Source organism: Parambassis ranga, chromosome 3 (assembly GCF_900634625.1).
Source record: "Parambassis ranga chromosome 3, fParRan2.1, whole genome shotgun sequence".
In the NCBI taxonomy this organism is placed as follows: Eukaryota; Metazoa; Chordata; class Actinopteri; family Ambassidae; genus Parambassis; species Parambassis ranga.
In genome coordinates, this window is record NC_041024.1 from 4,489,698 (window position 1) to 4,509,719 (window position 20,022).

Here is a 20,022-nt window from a genome sequence, read left to right on the forward strand (position 1 = left end):
TCCCACTGATCACTTCATCAATTAATATAGTCAGTAGAGTCCAGTAACTCTGCTATATGTCACTGTCAGTTACTGTCAGTTACCTTCAGGGTAGAAGAAATACACCACATAAATCACCGGATAATGCTTGTAAAAAACACTCCTTATCTCAGAATGTTGGCCGTGAGTGTCAGGAGCTGTGTTCACACACACACACACACACACACACACAAACATAAACAGATTTATTACTCGTGCTTCACAGTATCACAGTTGTCTCACTATGCATTGTTGGGTGCTTGCTTTAACATGCTCACTGTTATGCTATAAAGACATGGACCTAAGTCCATGGTTTAGCTGAGTATTTAGGACTTTGACAGTTAAGATGTTGCTCCCCCAAAGGCTGGATTTGACTTGGAAAAAAAAAGTTTTGAAGTATGAAAATCCAGATGTAATAAGAAAATAGAAATGACAGCAGCATGCAGGCCCTGCATATCCACACAGCTTGAATATGTAAGTAAGGCTTGTGCATTGGACAGGCTTTGAAAAGTTTAATTGGTCTGTCATTTCTTTTGGTAGACAAGAGACCGAAAAGACTCGCAGTGGACTTGACCTCGGCGACTTGATTTAAGAAGAGCCCCTCAGCTTATTTTACTTCACCCTCCATCACAGTGGTTTAGGGAGGAATGATGTAAAGCACATACAGACAGTTAAGCTTGAGCTAATGTTCAGGTTCTGTTATGAGAGACTTATTTCAGTCTGAGGATTTAACACAGCATGATAGGCAAAGCTTCATTACACTATTAATCACTGTTAAGTTACAAAAATGTGTGAATTTCTTGTTAGAATCTTTCTTTTCTTTTCGTTACTGATTGCAGATGAGGCTCCATCTTTGTACAGATGTGCCAATAGGGTCGTGTTGGGTCACATAAGGTCTTTAAATGACTTGACAAAAGTTGTTTCAGCAGTTCGGAAACCAGATTATATTTACACATTTACTTTTAGTGGTGTAAATTAAATAGAGAATCACATTGAAGTGCAGTAAACTTGATTATTGGGCACATGGCTTTGGTTCTTTTGAAGCTTTTGTCTCACACACTAATCTGGGAGCAGTTAAGGAAACCCAAAGTGACAAGTCACATGTAGAGGTCTGTTTGTTTGTCTCTTGTGGTTTGTTACAGTAAACCTCTTCCCTGTTGTGTTACCTGAATCACTTGCATGGTTGAAACTTCTCTAAATGTCCAAACCCCAATATAAGCATCTAACTTGCACCTTGCATGGCTAAATGCTACAGTAGGTATTCCCCCTGCAAGAACCTCTGTGGTATATTTGTGCATGTTCCAGCCTGGGACTACTGCAGTTAGGCCTCTTTCACAACTGTTTTTAATGAAAGCAAGAAGCACCTACTGCAGGGTTGGCATTGCAGAGTAGCCTTGAAGTCAGCATCCTAGTTCCTTCTACCAATCTGGGACCAGTTTCTGTACATCACAGTGCCACCTTGCAAGTTCCTGCAGTGGCTGTGATGGTGTGCTAGGAAGTTTGCATAATATCTACAATGTTTTTCTGTTGTGTTACCTGAATCACTTCACTGATTAATACTGTCAGTTGCATGGGAAAATGAGCTGTCACAACAGGACAGAATCACTGTATGAATTTCAATGACACAAACAAGCCTGTTAACCTGAGCTTCCTTCCTCTGTGTCTGCAGGAGTTCAAGGGAGCGCTGAGTGTTCATGTGGGAGGAACCACTTCACATGTGCGGTCAGTGCGTTCGGGGAGTGTACCTGCATCCCAGCCCAGTGGCAGTGTGATGGAGACAATGACTGCGGGGACCACAGTGACGAGGACGGATGCAGTGAGTCCTCTGCTTTTTTTCTGTTGCCCTCTTTTCTCTCTTTATTATTGATCTGCAATAAGATCAGATGTTATTAAAAATCTTTGGAAATGGATAATGGATATAAATAAATCCCAAATTTAGTAATAACAGAGCTCCTGTTTAGATTTGATGTCATTTTGAGTCAGTCCTAAAGTTTAACCAGCTCACCAGATGTGGCTGTAAAGAGTAAATCACTATCTCTCCCCTGTATATTACGCCCAATCCCCTTGAGCAAGGCATTAAACTCCCCACCTGGCCAATACTTAGCTAGTTGTTCTTGGCAGCTGCTGGGTGCATATTTGGGTAACTGCATGACTGCTGAATATTGCTATGAAGGTAAAAGTGCACTGAGGCAGAGTTTTCCTGCGTAAATAGAAGTAAAGAATAGCAAGAAAAAAAAAATATACATAATTGAGCGCATATGGATCCCATCATCACCCAGTGAAACAGTGAATGGGTCACTGGTCAGGTGGAGTAGTGTTACTACGTGTGGCCGCTCTGCGTGTTGTATGCCCCGTGCAGAAAAATGCTTGAGTGACTTTTGGCACCAGGAGAGGTTTGGCTGGAGAGGAAGTCTTGGCAGCAGCGGCAGACAGGAGAATTCTCCTCCAGAGCATGACAGTTTTTCAAGTGGAGGAGATCTTCACTGCCCCTTTTCATACACTTGTGTGTGTGTATTGATGTGAAATGTCAGCATGAGGTTCTTTTTTCTGCACACTCATATGGCAGAGAAGCAGAGTCTGGCCTTTTGTTTGACACTTCCTCACTCTCCTTTAGAGGTGTGTGTGTGTGTTCATACTCCATCAGTCTTCCTCTGTCACATTAAGCTAGTTAAGGGTTGGGAGAGGGGATGCTAAGTGTTATTGATGGCTGGCCAGTTGAATGTTCAGTGAGTCTTATCGCACGTATTGATCTGCGGAATGTTACTTATTTATGGAGACATGTGAAAGCAGCTGACAGATATCTGAGCATCTTGCTGGAGCTTCCCAATCCATTAGTACTGTCTGATCGATCCTCTTCGTGGGCGCTCGTGCACTTGGAGTTAATCCAGTTAATCTAGTAATCACAGTGATCATATCACACAGATTCTTGCAGCAGTAGCCATTAAATAGTACAGCTATTACCACAGAAATATACTGTCCTGTTACTGCTGCTGTTTAATCAAGCACAAGTCTCACATCATCTTGAATTATTTAGATGTACAGTAGTCAAACCAAATTAGTCATTTTAGAACAAACATATTCTAAAATATTATCTTGACCTTATCATGTTGCTGATAATGTTGACAGTCCACATTACACATTATCTATTGGAAACAAGGGGGTGCCAATATACATTGATTTGTGTCTAGGGGTCACACAAGCCAAAAAGATAAAACAAATTTATCACTATGTGTTTTCACTTATTGATATGTTATGAAAATCTTGTGCAGCTCCAAACATCAGGGCAGAGTACATCCATCAGGGAGATGTGCACATACTTGACTATAAAGATGTCAAATATGCAAAAAGGGCTGATTGATAAGGTCATAGCGGGTAAATGAAAATTTTACAGTCACCCAACAGATGGTCAAAGTGAAAAAGGAACTCAGTGGTTGCCATTTTTGGGACACCAAATGCATGTAAGACACCAGTTTATACAAAGACGGAGTCCATATGCTCCACAATATATTGGTAGGTCCACTAGGCCACACACTTATCAATCACCCATTGCGTGTATGCAGAACGACAGTTTGTCTCAAGCAAAGAACAATGTAATATTCATATCTTTGCCTTGTAAAAATGAAAAGGAATTGAGCATATGTATATTCTGAAAACCCTCACGTAGCCAGAGGCCTCTGTGTGTGTGTGTGTCACTGAGGAGAATTGAGACCCATGTGACTCTGCTTCTATTACACTGATTGAATTAGGGAAGTGAGATCGTAAAATCTGAGGAGAGAAATTTTATGGTTTCTAACAACGTTTTCTCAACACAGCGAAGAGTTTGAATTTATGGAGGTGCCGTTTCAATGCACAGAGTGGATAGAGACGGAGATAGAGACAGAGAGAGAGAGAGAGAGAGAGAGAGAGAGAGAGAGAGAGAGAGAGTGGTTTCCACCATTCAGCAAGCTCGGCAGATGTGTGTGACCGTGAGAATATCAAATCACAATGAGCACACAGACAAATGCAGAGAAATGCGTCTTTTCTGCTGAATTGCAGCAGTGTAGTTTGTGGCATTTAGACTTTGTTTGAACTTATTTGAACAAATTTATCATTTATACCAATTTAGCAATTTCCAAACAAAGCAGAGTTGTCCAGAATCACCCTGGAGGAATGTGTGTGTGTGAAATACAGGATGATGGGAGCAGAGGTGAACTGGCCTGACTGTGTTTAAGAAGCTATCTGTGTAAAAACGTCTGATCTAATTATGATGCCGGAATCATGTGGAAATTGTGTAGTACAGATGTGTGTATCTGTGTGTGTGCTGGCTTGTGCTTATGTTCCCCCAGATAAAATTTCATCGCTGCACAGAGACCAAAGAGGCATTGATGAGGGAGCCTGTAAGAATTATTGTTGTGCAGGATTTTCTTGTTGTATAGGTGTTGGCTAATGCATGTGTAGTTGTGAGTGTTGTTGTGGGAACTCCATCATGCACTGAAGGAGTTGCCGCTGGGTGAAGGGGAGGAGGAAGTAGACTTTACAGCCGTGGCTTCTCCTCTTTACCTCCCATAACATCGGTCTGTTTATGCTAGGCCACACTGGGTAGAGGGGTCTTTGTAGGGTGCTCATAAATCTTCCCTTTTAAGAAAAACCTGTACACTCATGTGTGTTTGTGTGTGTGTGTGTAAAAACAGGTGGTGTCCACACATTTATACCTTCTCTACTTAGCTACTCTTTTATCAACAAGATGGCAAAAAATGAGTATTTGTGCATGTTTGCTGTTTTCAAGGGAAGAAAGAGGCACTTTCTGCTGGGTAGACATTTCTTATTGGCCTCTGAGTTAACATTCCCAGTTCCCGGGGGGAATGTGGGAGCAGTTCCTGTAAACTATAGGGCCACATTGCAAGTTCCCAATAGATGTATCTATGTTGATGGGCTGCCCTGATGGATGATCATCTGGTAAATGAACAGTTTTGCTTTTAGTATTCCAGTTCTAGTGTTTGTACTCTAGTCTACCCTCACATGATGTGAAAATGGCAGGGTGTAATTTTCAAACTGTGTGCTCAAACTGTTGAATAAATCTCAAGGAATAACTTCACAGATGACGTTTATGTGTCGTGGTGCAGTCCAAGTCCTTAAAAGACAAAAGCTGGAGAAGAACTCACCATCTCTAAATGCATTAATGTGTCTACAGGTGTATTTTTTTTGCTTCAGTAGTTAAATAGCAGGAAGAGCATGTTACTAGGTCACACATCTCAAGGACGGAACACTAATTAGCCCTGATGAAATTTAATGAAGGCATAACTCACAGACAATTCATCAAATTAATAACACACCTTTTTTCATTGATACAGCTGTCTGAGCTCAGGGGGCGTGCACAGCTGCTGATGGCACATAGGCACGCTTTACTACGTTTGATTGCAGAAAATTCCAAAATGTATGAGCTGTGAGAGACTCTGGTATGAAGCACTGCTCCATTAGAGGAATACATGTTTATGTTCTTGGCAGTGAGCTCCTCATCTGTCATAAGGAGAAGGCTGCACGCTCCCTTCGTGAATCGGGTTCCTATGGAAATGGCAGCGAGGGCTTATTGTGTTGAAGGTTGCACAAGAGGCAGACTGAAGAGGAAAGCACATATAAAAGGGAGGACAAGGAAAAAAAAAGTGGTGTAAAAATGATGCCTGTTCTGTGTGCATTCACAAACCTCCGGCTGCTGCTCACTGAAGCTCTTCTATCAGTGAACACAGCCTCTGTTTTGTATTGAAAAGAAAAGTCAAGAACAAGTGTTTTGATGGATGAATACACATGGATGATGAAATTCCTGTGTAACTAAATGTAAGGACAGTTGAGTTCACCTGCAAGGTAGTTCTGCTTGATGCAGCTCCACACCATCATCACCCTTCACTGCAGTTTTGCTCCTTTAATTCCAGAACAGAAGCAGAACTTTTATTTTCTTCTGCCTCCCCAGTGATTTAGGGAACTGCTGGGCTAGATGATCTTGTATCTCCAGTGGGTAGGTGAAGGCTCAACACCCTGGCAGCCCTGCACAGCTCTTCTGTCTTACACACCACCCTCGTTATGGTGGACCAGAGGATGGTGTCTGGTAGTAGGGGAGGTTTTACGATGTTCTTGAGAGAACGTTGGTTGATCTAGGCATCCTGTATGAATGCCCTTGGCAGTGACAAGGCATCCCTGTAACTGCCAAGTGACAGGGCCGGGAGCCTCACTTCTTTCAAGGCATGATACTGGGCTATCTGTATAATTGGGCTGACTGTGCAAACTTTCTTCTTGCTTATGCAAGACTCAGCAACGAGGCCATCGATGCCAACCGGACATCAGAGCTGCCCTGCAGTGGCAATAGTAATAGAGCCAAATTGCCCTAAATGAAGTTAGTACACATATAAAGCTTTTAAAAATCAACCCCTTCCGAACAGGCTTAGTGTGCTAGGTGTTTTTTATGTTCAAATTGGAGCTGCTGGATTAGTTTTTGCTGATTTGATTGCCAAATAGTTTTAATTTTTTTGTGTGTTTGGTGCGGTAGTTAGTGGCCATTACACAAAGGCGTACACCGACATCTGCACATCTGATGCCTTTGACTACTTGAGACTTTGTCAGTCCCCCATGCCCTACATACTGGGTTTAAAGGTACTTGTGGTTAAATGCTCATAAATCTTGTTCTACTTTATTTCTGTGTCATGATTGATGTGTTCTTGATGCAACTGGAAGAGTTCCTAACTTTGGAATGAGGCCCTCTGAACTCTGTAGGTATCCTGTCCAACAGTTTGAGTCTAACCAAATCTGACTTATTTTTTTTCTCTCATATTTTATCTGGCTCAGTTTTTGTGACCTCTCTTCCCAGTTCAAGGCAACACACGTTATTAACACACACTGTTACAGGATGGTCAGATCAACAGCAACCACAGCAGATAAGATAAGAAGACTGTGATTTATATACCATCCATCTCTCCTTCCTCACTGCTTCAGGTCATCCTTCAACTTATTTTTCTCTCTGCACTTCACTTACACTGAAGTGAACTCTCTCTTACACACACACACACACACACACACACACACAGACGCAATGATGGGCACACTGTTGGAGTCCTGCTGAGTTGAAAGCAGCAGAGGTTGTGAGGGAGTAAATGATTTTGGCTAGTGAGAAGATGGGTGCATGTGGGAGAGTGTGTCTGGTGAGTGTGTGTGTGTGTCTGTGTGTGTGTGTGTGTGTTATTGAGGGTGGATGTGAGATGAAAAGACGAAAATCTCTGTTGTGCGTGATTGAAAGCTCTGCATGAGGTTTGCCTTCCTCCACTGTCGGCTCGCAGAAGCCTGTGAAGTTTGGGAAACGGGTGTGTACTGAAACACACACTCACAGGTATATATAGATATATATACATGGTTGCTGCACAAAGTTGTGAGGACCTTCGTCTGGATGCATTTCAGGATAAACTGTCAGGTTCAACCCAGGCCTCCAGGTTCTGTTACGTTCACCATATTTATGAGAAGAATTCGTTTGAACAACTCACTGACTTGGTTTTCACAACTTGGTGACTATAAATATTCTGGGAGCTCATGAATAGTCGGTATTGATGCTTTAATCATAATAAGAGGACAGTTGTTCTGTTTGATTTTTCCTTTTAATGATTTGAAGCATTGCATTATTGCATAAAGACACATAGAGAGTCCACTAAAAATACGAGAGAAGTGGAAAAAAGTTTTGGGGTTTAGAGGGTTAAATTTAATCCTGACCTCAGTCTCAATATCAAATTTTAAACCACCCCTGTGAACAAAACCACTAGAGGAGTGACCACTGTGTCCTTGCACCGAATGCCTAAAACCAAACCTGGGTCTTACAAGGGCATTCATACAAACTCTCACACACACACACATAAACCATCGAAAAATAAGAAATACCCCCTCTGTCCTATAATCCGCTGCTTTCTGCAGCCTTAGCCAATCAGAGAGGAGCTGTGACTGCAGGAGCTCAGCTGATCCCAAAGCAGAAGAAAAGATTAGGACCCCATTCCCTCTGCTTCCCTGCATCACTTTCTCCCTCCGTCCCTTCATCTTTTCCTCCCTCAGTTCTTGCATCCTTCTCTCTGCCCTTTGACTACAGGAAACCCAGCGCAACCATCTCCTTTCTCTTTTTCCCCGAGACTTTCTCATTTATTTCTCACTATGTGGTTGAACCTCGTCCAGCTTGTCCGTCTTCCTGTCCCTTTCATCTTTGGCTCGTTGTTTTCTCCGTCTCTTTCTCCGTCTTTCTGTCACAGGACTGATTCGACTGTAGTTTGTTTGGACACATTAGCATAATCCCCCACCCTCCTCCTCCTTCTTGTTCTCCTCCTCCTCCTCTCTTTCTTCGCCCAATGCTCGCTCCGTCCTCTCCTCCACCTCCTTCCTAAATATTTACACCCCGCTCAGTAAACCAGGCGGGCACACTTGTTCACACAGAAGAGGACATGATTAGAGTCTGATTGAGGGCAGAGAAAGTGACAGAAATAGGAAGAAAGACAAAGGGCTTGTTGGTCCGGGGGCCTTGTGCAGACTTGTTTGAGTAGGTTTTAAATGTTTTAAGTGTAGTTAAACACAGAAAAGAGGCGATGGATAAGAGCTTTCCAAGTACAAGATTGAACACTCTGGTTTAACTGAGCCATGTGATTAATATTTCAAACTTTATGTCCTCTAATTTATTCAAGAAACGGTTGAAACAGTAATGAAAATCTGGTGTTGCTGGTTGGTGATTAATTTATCCGGCCTTGTATTAACAATTAATAGTACATTTATTGACCCAGTCGGTGCTTAACCAGGTGGCATAAGATTCATTTAAGAGCCTTGTTCATGTATTTTTGTCTGACAAACCTTTGTTGTTTTGTCCGACTCTCTGTGGCCTCACTGAAAGGAGGAGGAAGGCTGTGCTGGTGTTTGTTGAACCCAGTCTAAATCTCCTGGCTTACCTCTTAATCTGACTCCACCTCAGGCTTCAGTTTAGGTTGTAGTTTACAGCCAGTATTTATTATGTCTCAGAAAAAAAAAATCAATACAAAGCTTTTATACTGAAGCAGGAATGAAATGAGATACACGGGCATATTTATGCACACAAGCAGGGCAGTTTTCCATTACCATAATATGAGCAGCAGAGAAGAGAGTCTGCAGAAGTCAGCTGTTAAAAAGAATACATCTTCAGCCGCTTGACAGCATTTTGGGTTTGTGCCAGATAATAAAGGATAGGCACCAAATCTTAGTACTTAATACTCACATGCAGAAAGTGACAGCCAGAATTTCAAACACACACTTGCACTTCTGCGTAATATATCACTGAGAGTTAATTAATGATATAATTCTTTTAGATTTTGTTTCGACAGCCAGACAAAATAAACCATTTGTAGACATCAACTCAGGCTCCGATCGTGATACGAAAGTGTTTTCGTGTTTGACATTTTATACGCTGACTAACTGAAAATTATGATTCATTGACAGATTGCAGTTTGTCATGGTTTGCTCTTTCTCCATGTGGAACACTGTTGTTGAAACAATTACTTAGGTTGGGTTTGATGTTATTGCATTCTTTTTGACCCACAGCTTGAATCTTCATGTAATCATAAGTACATTCCCACTTTTGTTACCATTAAATGAACTTGTTGATCACACTACTCTCTGTGTTGGCTTAGCAGACACATGCATTGATCCAATCTCACATAACCAGACAGACAGCCACAGCTGTGTTTGCTTTTGTTGAATCATTTTTGTGTGTCAGAGTGCACCTGTGTGTGCTTGTTTATTACCTGCCTGTGTTCTTCTCAAACTGTCTTATTGTGTATAATCAAAGCAGCACTGGCACACAGAGTCCTGCTTTTGTCCTGCTGCTGGCTCATTGATGGCGGCTTTGATCCAGAGTGAGGCATCTTGACAGCCGTTGGACAGATTAGCTGATGATTTGATGAATGATCACATCAGAAGGCAGGTTTTTAGTGACCCTGATCTAGATTTTTTTTTTTTAAGCTTCTGATCACCAAGTATTTCCTGGAAGGGTTTCCTCATTTTTAGTAACTGTGGGCCTACTTTATATAAAGTGCTGCACCTGTGTGCAAACATTACAATCATGAGGTAGAGGTGGAAATAAGCTCAAACGTGTCTTTTGTACACCCCTGTCCAGCCCCCTGTGACCCTGCAATGCAGGGCAAAGCAGGTTTAGATAATGGACGGATGTCTTTTGTACAGTGTAAAACCATAAATGCTTCAATAATTACCGATCTCACCCTAAAAAGATGGATTGTCTGCAGGTGACAACAAAATGGGAGCTTTTAAACTCTAACTCTCTATTGAATAAAGCACATAGTTTAGACAGAAACCTCTGAATTTCTGCTACCTGGTTGCTGGGTACACATGAACCAATCATGGCTTCCAAGTTGCACAAAAGGGTGCAGAATTTTTTGTTTTTTGCAGAATCTTATTAGCGCAAATTGTTCATTTTTGGTGAATTTTTTTAATTGAGACCAAACTTTTTAAACTTAGATTTGATTATGTTTGCATCACCTGCAGGAAAACATACCACAGCTGATATAGGGAGGTCTTGGTTGAGTTTATTGTGACCTGAATATAAATGTAATGGGTAGTTTCCTTTTGTTGTTGGTTGCTTTAAACTCTTATTATTCTCTTGTCCCTTTTTAATCCTTGCCAGACTAATTATCCTTGGCCAGTAAATGGGCCAGCAGCTCAAGTATCATATGTAAAGAGATGAGTTTCCTGCTGAAGGTGTCCAAATGTCAGGAAAGGGTAAACAAATTATGACTTCATTCAGTGTAGCGACAGATAATCCTAATAGTCATATAATGCCATAATTAGACTGCATTAGTGCATTTTTTGTCATTCAGCCGCTTAAGAAGAAAACGTGTGGGTTGTGTGGATGACAGCACTTGAGTGCTACTCGCCGGTGTCAAGCACTAAGCAATGATTCGTCATGGCAACAAGCAATCTGCATTAATCGGCTGCGATGGGCAGTCTTGTGAAGATGGTGTCACACACACTGCCGTGCAGTTCATTCAGTAAAACCGTGTGTTTTTTGATACATTTATATTTTGCCCAGGAGAATTTATAACTTTCAGTTCATTTTGATAAGCTTTACCTGATAAACAACAAGATTAGATTATGAAATATGATGTGTTTAAGGCTACAGTGAGGTAAATGAACTTCATGTTATTGACAGTAAGTTGCTACTTGCACTTTAATGCATTTGTATTAATTGTTTAAAAAATAATATATATAAAAGGTGTCTCCCTATCCATACAAATATAGATAAAACGTATTTGCTTACTGCTTTTGGAGTTTTGTATTTGTTTAAAACACCAGGCCGTGATAAACACTCTAAAGAGGTGATTGATGTTAGCCTCAGAAAGCTATTAAATAGAAGTTTACTGCAGCAAGTTTTCGACGTTGCGGCTGTGGACGAGGCAGGAGGTCTGTTTACTGTAGAGGTGGAGAAGGACTAAGAAAGCCCATCACACAAGCCGCCCCTGGACACGCTGCCAACAAAAACTCTGCTGGCAGCGTCACTCTGCTCTGACGGACCGAAATATGTGCTGGCTACCAACCAGAGCTGCCTAGAATCAGATAAGCCACCTCTGTCGGCATCGGCTATGAGGGGGAAAATAAAGACGGGGAGAAGGAGTGGGGGGAGAGGCTGAGACAGAAGAGGGGGACGGATAGGATTAGGTTGTGAAGGATATTTCTGAAAAAGGACACATGTTGTAGCTGCTCGAAGTGTTTAAACACTTTATGAATGTCTTCTTGCACTTGCAGTTTCAATTTACCAAATGAATTGAATGTATGTGCTTTCTTAAACATAGCCTGCAGGAAAAAAAAAGAAATAAAGACAGAGAAAACATGAGGAAGTGAATCATAATCAAATCAGAATCATTTTTACATGCAGGAACACGCATATTGTTGATGCAGAGTCTGCGAGGCTTTTGGCTCTCTCTGCATTTAATTCAATTTGGTCACACAGACGGCTGTTAATCTAGACGAATTAAAAGTTTGTATTGTAACCACTTAGCTTGAATAGTTGTGGCCAAGTCCCTGAACTTGTTTGTACAAACAGCACCAGCTGATGAAATCTAATGATGTTTACACACATAATGTTGTCTATAATTTGAGTATTATCTGTTGGTCCTCACACACTTTTTAATTCAAATCTCTCACTTCGTCGTGGACGTCTTTGTCGCTCTCCAGAGACCACGCATGTGTTTCAGTCTGTCCATCCTCCCATCGTTTAAAGCCAGTGTGATGAGCGACACTTAGGCAGATATATTAGTCCCATTAGAGCCACTTGATTCAACTGCACTACAGTAAAGGGGGAGGCCATTTACTCGGCTGCTCAAGGCCACTTCAAGTCGACCACATACATCTTCTCAAAGACACACGGACTCAAGCACACTAACACATTTCAATGTGTCGATATGAATGCAGAATCAGCAAGCCTTGCTATTTTCACATATTATTAAAAAAAGTGCAGAAACCCTGCTGTACATATTAAACGTGGTTCTTTCTATATGCAAGAATTTAGCCTTCATTTCTTCATAATGACGGTGAATGTGCTGTTTCTTTTCTTTGTGGTGCTCACAGCGTTTAAAGCTGCAGTAAAAATAGAAAAATAAACACAGGATAATTTCCTTTCAGCCACTGTGTCCCTGTAACTTTTAGCACAACATTCCATCCACCCATTATTCTGGGGTCAAGGCAGAAATCTCACACTGAAGAGAATATTTCAGGAAATTACTCATTCTTTGTTTTATTCTGACTCCATGTTTGATATGAGATAGTTGAAGAAATAAGCTTAAGCTTCTGCAGTCACAGTCATGTGTGTGTGTGTCAGAGAATAAGAGGGAAAGAGAGTTGGTGATAATAGGACTTGCAGGTGTGTGTGTGTGTTTGTGTGGGAATGACCCGTGGAATGCAAGTGGGAATTCTGTAGCACGGATGAGAAAAGCTGGTTCGTGAAGGTCAGGATCTTTGTGTATGTGTCTGAGTGCGTCAACATGTCAGCCCAGGAGTCTAAAACGTTCCGGAGACATTTTTTTCTGTAGAGGTGCTGGAGTGTGACTGAGACAAACATTTGTGTTTTTCTATCATCTTAAATTGTTGGTCTGGGTGTCAAACAAGTGGTTTGAAGGTGTATCAATCAATGTGCTCCAGAGGATGCATGTGACTGTATATAACCTGATTAATGAACAAACCACAGGAGCAGGAAACACACCGCAGTGCAGTGTGTTGTGCACCTGTTGTGAAATTTAACACCATCTTTGATATGGTTTCGCTGAGGCATCATTCTGTGAGCACTTTTATTGTAATTCTGGCAAATTTCCAGATTTATTAATCACTTGTACTGGTGTGTATTTGTTGAGCGTGTGTAAATGCAGCAGTGAAGTAGTAGCAGTACATAAAAGTTGAGTGCCTCATAAAATGATTATACCAGCAATTGAATGGACAACACACAGTGGACAGGGTTACAACTTGTGAGTGTGTTGATTAATGTGTGTGTGTGTGTGTGTGTGTGTGTGTGTGTGTGTGTGTGTGTGTGTGTTTGTGTCAGCCTCAAAGGAATGCAGTGGTAGTGAGAAGAGCAGCGCTGAGCTGAGCAGAATCTGTGTGTGATAAGAGAGATCAAAGCACCCAGAGACCTCATCAGCCTTCCCAGTATGCCCCCTGCTGATTCACCTGATAGCATGAACGTGCCACACCTACACCGTGTGTGTGTTTGTGTGTGTGTGTGTGTCTGAGAAAGACACCGGACTGTGTAATGTACGTACAGATTGTGTGTATGCCCAAACATATCTGCATATTGTATAAATGTGTGTTTATTTAGCCTGCACGGCAACATTTGCTTATGTGTTTGCATAGTATATACGTGTGTGTGTGTGTGTGTGTGTGTGTATGCTAATGCCACACTCCCTTTTTCTTCTGATAAGCTGAATTATTTATTAAAAATGTTCAGTAGCAGCGTTTCTCTCCGTTTGTTGATTGAGGCTGTAAATCTGCTGACGCCCAGTCAGAGATGCATCAAACTGCTGCAGTGGGCTACAGAGCATCTGCAGTGCAACTCATGCTTTTTAACGTGCCCAAATCTGAATCATCATGTGACCAGGTTTTGCACAGACAGCCCATAACTTGTGCCAATACATTTGTGCACAGACTTTTGGGACATGTAGTCAGGTAGCATATAGTGGGTAGTTCACACAATCAGACTCTGATAAAGGATGCCTCCACATGCAGCTTTTAAATGGTCAAATGTTGGGTAATAATACATAATGGAAGAGTGCAGCATCACTTTTTTTAGTGTAGTTAATATATGAATCGATTTCAGCACCAACCGATTGGACAGCGACCATTGAAAATGGCTTAATTCCAGTAATCAGCTGCACTGTTTCTGGAAGGAAATAACTGCACAAAAACTCTGCATAATAACACCTTAAAATGCCTCAAAGTGGTCCAATGCACAACACTAACCCACACCTATATCAGTAAAAGACATCAACAACACAGATAATGCTAACTTCCTCTGTCTAGTATCATGCTAAATTCTCCAGCAGTCACTCCAGCTCCAGGGATGAGAACTGTTATATCACTGTGCTACATTCAGTCTAACTAGCTGCTTCTACGTCATTGTAGAACAAAGCTGCTTTGAAAATCTGCATCAGAAACTATGAATTGGCCTCGAATTGGTGTGAAATTTACTTCCTGTTGAGTTTCACTTAACAGTCTGGGAAAATCTGAACTGAAACCTTATTGAGGCTGAGCTTTGTGTCTTGAAAGGCAATCTTGTTAAGTGGCTGCTAAAGTTATGACTTAGGAGGAATCTTTAATAATTAGTTTTAGTATTCTATTCATAGTGACAGTATTCAGCTAATGTTGTTCAACGGGACCATTTTAATGTAGCCTGTGCTCACGTCAGCAGTAAAACTTGATTTGATTTTCTCTCTGTAATAGAGACTAACAGATCACAAACGCTTCTCGTGGCGTCCTGCTGAAATGAACACGGTTTAATGCCTGGCTGCTTCCAAGAAAATGAAAACCAATGGAATGATTTAGATAATGCATTTTCTATGCAGATTTAGCCAAACCACCAGTGTGGTTATGTTCTTTAGATGGAAGGAGTTCATCAGAAGGTGAAGAGAATCAGAGAGAGAGAGAGTTCTCTGTGCTTATTGCTCTGTCTTTGTGTTTCTCTCTGAATAATGTAATATCCATGCAGGGGTATGTGGGTCAGTGGGGCTTTACTGCCCCTGGAGACCAAAGCCACACCCCAACACACACACACACACACACACACACACTCACTCACTAACTTAATTCACTCACTGAGCCCTGACTTGTCTGCCTGTCTGTCTCTGCTGGTTAACTCGCTGTATGACGTCATACATTTTTCATCAAGTCTGTGTTGTCTGGTCAATATTTCATATCTGATATTGACAGGCCAGTGAGAGTCCACTGTAAAGAGCAGCTACTCCCTCTCCTGCTGCCTTTCCCTTCTCTTACCTCCTCCCCTCCAGCCCTTTCTGGCCTGTAATTAAATTAGCTCTGTCTGCAGATGACAAAGGGCCAGTCATTCGGGGTCTGCTTAGATAGCGAGTAGCTGCACTTAGAGCGGATATGAAGTTAAGGAGGAATGCGCTGAGCTGAGCTCAGTGCTGCTCTCAGGGTAAGAAGGTGAGAGAGAGGTGAATGTCTTGGTCCAGTTCAGGCTCAGGCTTTGAATGATGGCAGAATAAATGTCATATGGCTGTTGGATTTCCATCATTCAGGGCTGAAAGTAGTGACTATTGTTACAGGGATTATCTGCAGATTATTGTTGTTGCTTAGATAAAGTCAAAAACTTTAACTTTCCAATACAAAGGTTACAAAATGCAGTCAGTAAGGAGTAAAAAGAGGTTTCATCTTAAAGTTTCACATCCAGAAATCACCAAAATTTCATGTCCTCAGTTAGCAACCTGGCTAACCTGGTTACATCACTGTGGTTACAAACTTAACCTGGTCTGGAGCAGGTTAAGTTTAAATAGATTTCCACCTAAAGCACGTCTTCAGTTTAATGTTTAGCATTGTTTTAAATATTAAGAGGCACTGCACATTGAATTCTTAAATTAATTAACATCTGATCAACATTGCATCGGCTTGTTTCGTTCATCATGCCTCTCTTGTTTTATCTACTGCAGCTATGTTTTGTTTTTTTTATTTTTTTTATCATGATGACAGTTATGTATTCGCTGTATTTCATCAACCTGTTCCCCCGTGTAAAAAGCCTGTGACCCAGAAACGCTCCGTTTTCTTGTGGAAAAAGCATCAAATGATGCGTCAAAAGCCCACTTCAATGTGAATGCACTCAGAGCCTAAAGCAGAAACAGGAAACTGCATTGACACAAAGCGTTTATAACAAATGTCATGATTCCAGTTGTATCTGATCGGGAGCTTCGTGGTATACCTTCCCCCTCTCCTCTACTCTGCACAGCTTGTTTGTTTGTTTGTTCCTGTTGACGGACTTTGTTGCCTGTTGTTTACTTGCAGTGCTCCCCACCTGCTCGCCGCTGGACTTTCACTGTGACAACGGCAAATGTATCCGTCGCTCCTGGGTGTGTGACGGAGACAACGACTGCGAGGACGACTCTGACGAACAGGACTGTCGTAAGTGCACCTCCTCTCCATACAAACACACACACATGAAGAAATAAACAACAGAGGTCGCACACTCACACACACAAACCCGACCTGCTCTGTCAGGCTCGCAGGGATGTGTTATTAAAGTGGAAAGGACAGCTGTTTGAAGCAGCCATGTGCAATGAGGTGTTTGTTTTGAGGTTGAAGAAGTTGCTTGTCTGTCGCACTCACAAACACAAACACACACACACACACATCTCATGTGATGAGAGGTCAGCACTCCCACGATCCCCACACAACATTCTCTGACCTTTGACTTCACTTTATTTTGTTTCTCTTCTAACTTTGGGAGTCGTCTTCGTCTTCGTGTGTGTGTGTGTGTTCCTCCTAAAATACCCCTCAGCTGCCTGCCAGGCTGAATGTGGCTTGCAGTGGATGAGGTATGGATACTGTGTATTTCTACAGTTGCATTTGCTGTGTGAGCCTGTGTTTGTGATGATCTTTCCCAGCCCGGAGAACATTTTCAGAATGCGTTCATGAACTTTTTATAGACAGAATTATTTTAAGATGAATTGAGGTCAAAGATTGCACACCTTGGGAAGTCATCGTGGCGTCCTCATAATCTCAGAACGACATGTGTGCATCATTTGTCAAAGTGCAGCTGGTGGTCTGCTCCTGCGTCCACTTTTAGCCGTCTGTTTACCCGTAATGACTCACAAGGCTTCATGTGTGCAGGCTGATCTGTGTGTGTATTTACACTGCAAGGTTGTCGTTCCATCACACTGTCGGAGAGTTGGTGGTTCAGTTTAATCACACCGAGTGAGGCGACAGGAATAGCTACAGGCTCGAATGAGTCGGGCTTTAAAGTGAAAGGATGACGTAAGAAAACAGAGAAAAAGACAGCAGGATGGGTTCCCCTTTAAAAAAAAAAAAAGACAGCCAAACTTCAACACCCACAATGCACTTGTCTATCGTGGATAGTTGCTTCATGTAGCGGTAGGAGCTGTCAGTGAGAGTGAGGTCAGGAATAATTTGTCCTGTGACGTGGAATCTGAGCAGATCACATATTCTTTAACTGTGGAAGTGGCAGCTTAAAGCTGTGGCCATTAGGTCACGGCTGTCTGCTGTGGCTGTAACCCAAGAACCTGCTTGTGGATGTTGGTGGAGGAAGCCATTAAGCAAAAGAATGGAGCTTTTTGTGTTTGGTTAGCTCAGGAGGCTTCCGAGAGAGCAAGGTGATATGTACAGGCCAGATGGGCTGCAGCGTCTGGACACATAAATCCAAATGGCAGCATTAGAGTTGTTGTTGTGTGACTTCACATGCATGGAGGTAGATTGTGGAGAAGGACATTTTTTGTGTGTTTTGAACATGCAGATGTCATCACAAGTTATTGCAGTTTGATACTATTAACCCTTTGAGCTTTGAGCACCTGTCACAGCGGGCTCATTTTTCACTGTAGCTCAAACCATGGCTACAAGTAAAGCAAGATCACCTGCTGTAGTTACATTTTTACTACCTTAACAAACTAATTGTTCACACTGCTATGCACACCAAGTGATATCACACAGACCTATACTAAACACTTCCTGCCTCCAGTCAGGCTCAGTCCCTGTCCACACTTTTTACACCTGTTTCTGAGCTAAGTGCTAAAATATGTTTTGCTTGTTTTGTCACATGATTGTTGTCTGTAAGTGACTCAATCATGGTTTTTCATAATATTGTTGTTTTAAAGGTCAGTGCAAGATTTGGTTTATGGTGTTTTTCCAGTGTACAAAATGAAAAGAAATTACTTGGATTGATGAGGTGATTTCATTGCACCAACATGTCGGTGATGCCAGCTTTAACCGCACTTTAATTGCACCAACCTGCCAATCACTCTGATTGTTTTCCATGATGCCTCATGCGGCTTGTGTGTACTGCAGGTACAGACAGGCTCCCTCTTTTCTGAATGATTTTTCGTCTCTGTCTGTCATCCAGAGATTCCTCCTCCTCCTCCTCCTCCTCCTCCTCCTCCTCCTCAGTTGACCCACATACAGTATCAGCAGCCAGACACTGAATCACTTCCTGATGGGGGGTCTGTCTGCTGCAAGCCGGCTATGAATTTTTCATCTTCATGCCCAGTGTTTTTTTTTTTTTCTCTCCCTCCCTTGTTTTCCCCAAACTACTTATTATTTTATGCTTCCTTCTCTCTCTTCACCCTTTTCACCTTTGAATATTTTGTTTCTCCTCCTCCTCCACGCGTTGGTTTTATTTCATTATTTAGAGACATCGGTGGGGAGAGGCCATCACCACGCTCTGCTGGAGCTGAAGCAGCAGACAAACACACAGAATGAGGTGTACCCCGGTGTTGATGTGTGTGTTTGAACATGACATATTCTGAATTCTTGAAGTTTAAAAGACATTTCACACCGTTTCAACACACACACACACATGTAGGGAGCCTGGTAATGACTCCCAGCGCCCTTTGGCCTTTGACGTTTGGCTGGTGTGTGAATGATGAGCATCTTGAGGCCTTGTTGACCTCTGACCTCCCTCTGTTTACCTCACTGATGGCCACGGAAAGAGAGCATGGGAGAGACAGAGAGAATCAATTATTTTCCTGTGAGCTGAATAATGGATTAAATTAGTATATCGGCTGATTGTGCTAGTGAAATTAAATTTTCATTTAGACCAACCCAAGGCCTTTTATGGCTTTACCTCTTTGTTTGATGGGGGAAGGGAGCGTGGGTGAGGTCAGCAGAGGTTTAGCAGTTAAATGTAAAACTATTAAAGCTCAATATTTATTCAACACAGTATACAAACTGCAGATTTGCTAATTAAATTACAATAAAAGCGTATAAGTATATGTAATTTAGAAACTATAACTCTTATTAGTTAATAAAATAACAGTTCTGTATCAGTGTAAATGAATGGTTAATTTAAGGGTCTGCCCCATACCAGATTGATTAATATGGTAATTTAAAACAAAATATACTTTTAGTCTATAAAGTGAGCAGAGAAACACACTCTGCTCAAATGTCGACAGAATATATAAAATATTCAGCTGCAGGATGGCTCCTGGCCCTCTTGTCGTGTCACTGATTTCAGAAATGTTGCACAGGTGTATTGCTTTGATGCTGCAACACACTTGAGAAAAGATGAAAAATCTCTTTGTAATAAAGAAGTTCATCTTCTGTCCTTCTGTTCTGTGGACATCCTTTTGTGTCTGCTTATCTCTCCCAGTTTGTCTCAGCTGTCTAACACTCTCACACGGCAGCGATAAATTATAGATTACCGCCTGCCGGGGGCCATCCATCATTGGTTCTCCTTGACGAACCTGTTTACTTGGGCACCGCCACGCTCGCTGCTGGGCTCTGCTATCGATTGTAGTGGTAACAGTGGAA

The 20,022-nt window shown here is 41.9% G+C and overlaps 1 protein-coding gene across 3 annotated transcripts in view; it reads left to right on the plus strand.

Moving 5' to 3' along the window:
- Nucleotides 1–20,022, plus strand: part of lrp4 (low density lipoprotein receptor-related protein 4) — an 83,045-nt gene that overhangs the window by 35,617 nt on the left and 27,406 nt on the right. For all 3 annotated transcript variants that reach the window (XM_028401446.1, XM_028401447.1, XM_028401448.1), the window contains exons 2-3: nt 1,688–1,834; nt 16,549–16,665. In XM_028401446.1, the coding sequence (XP_028257247.1) occupies nt 1,688–1,834; nt 16,549–16,665 (264 nt within the window). The remainder of the gene's footprint in view (nt 1–1,687; nt 1,835–16,548; nt 16,666–20,022) is intronic.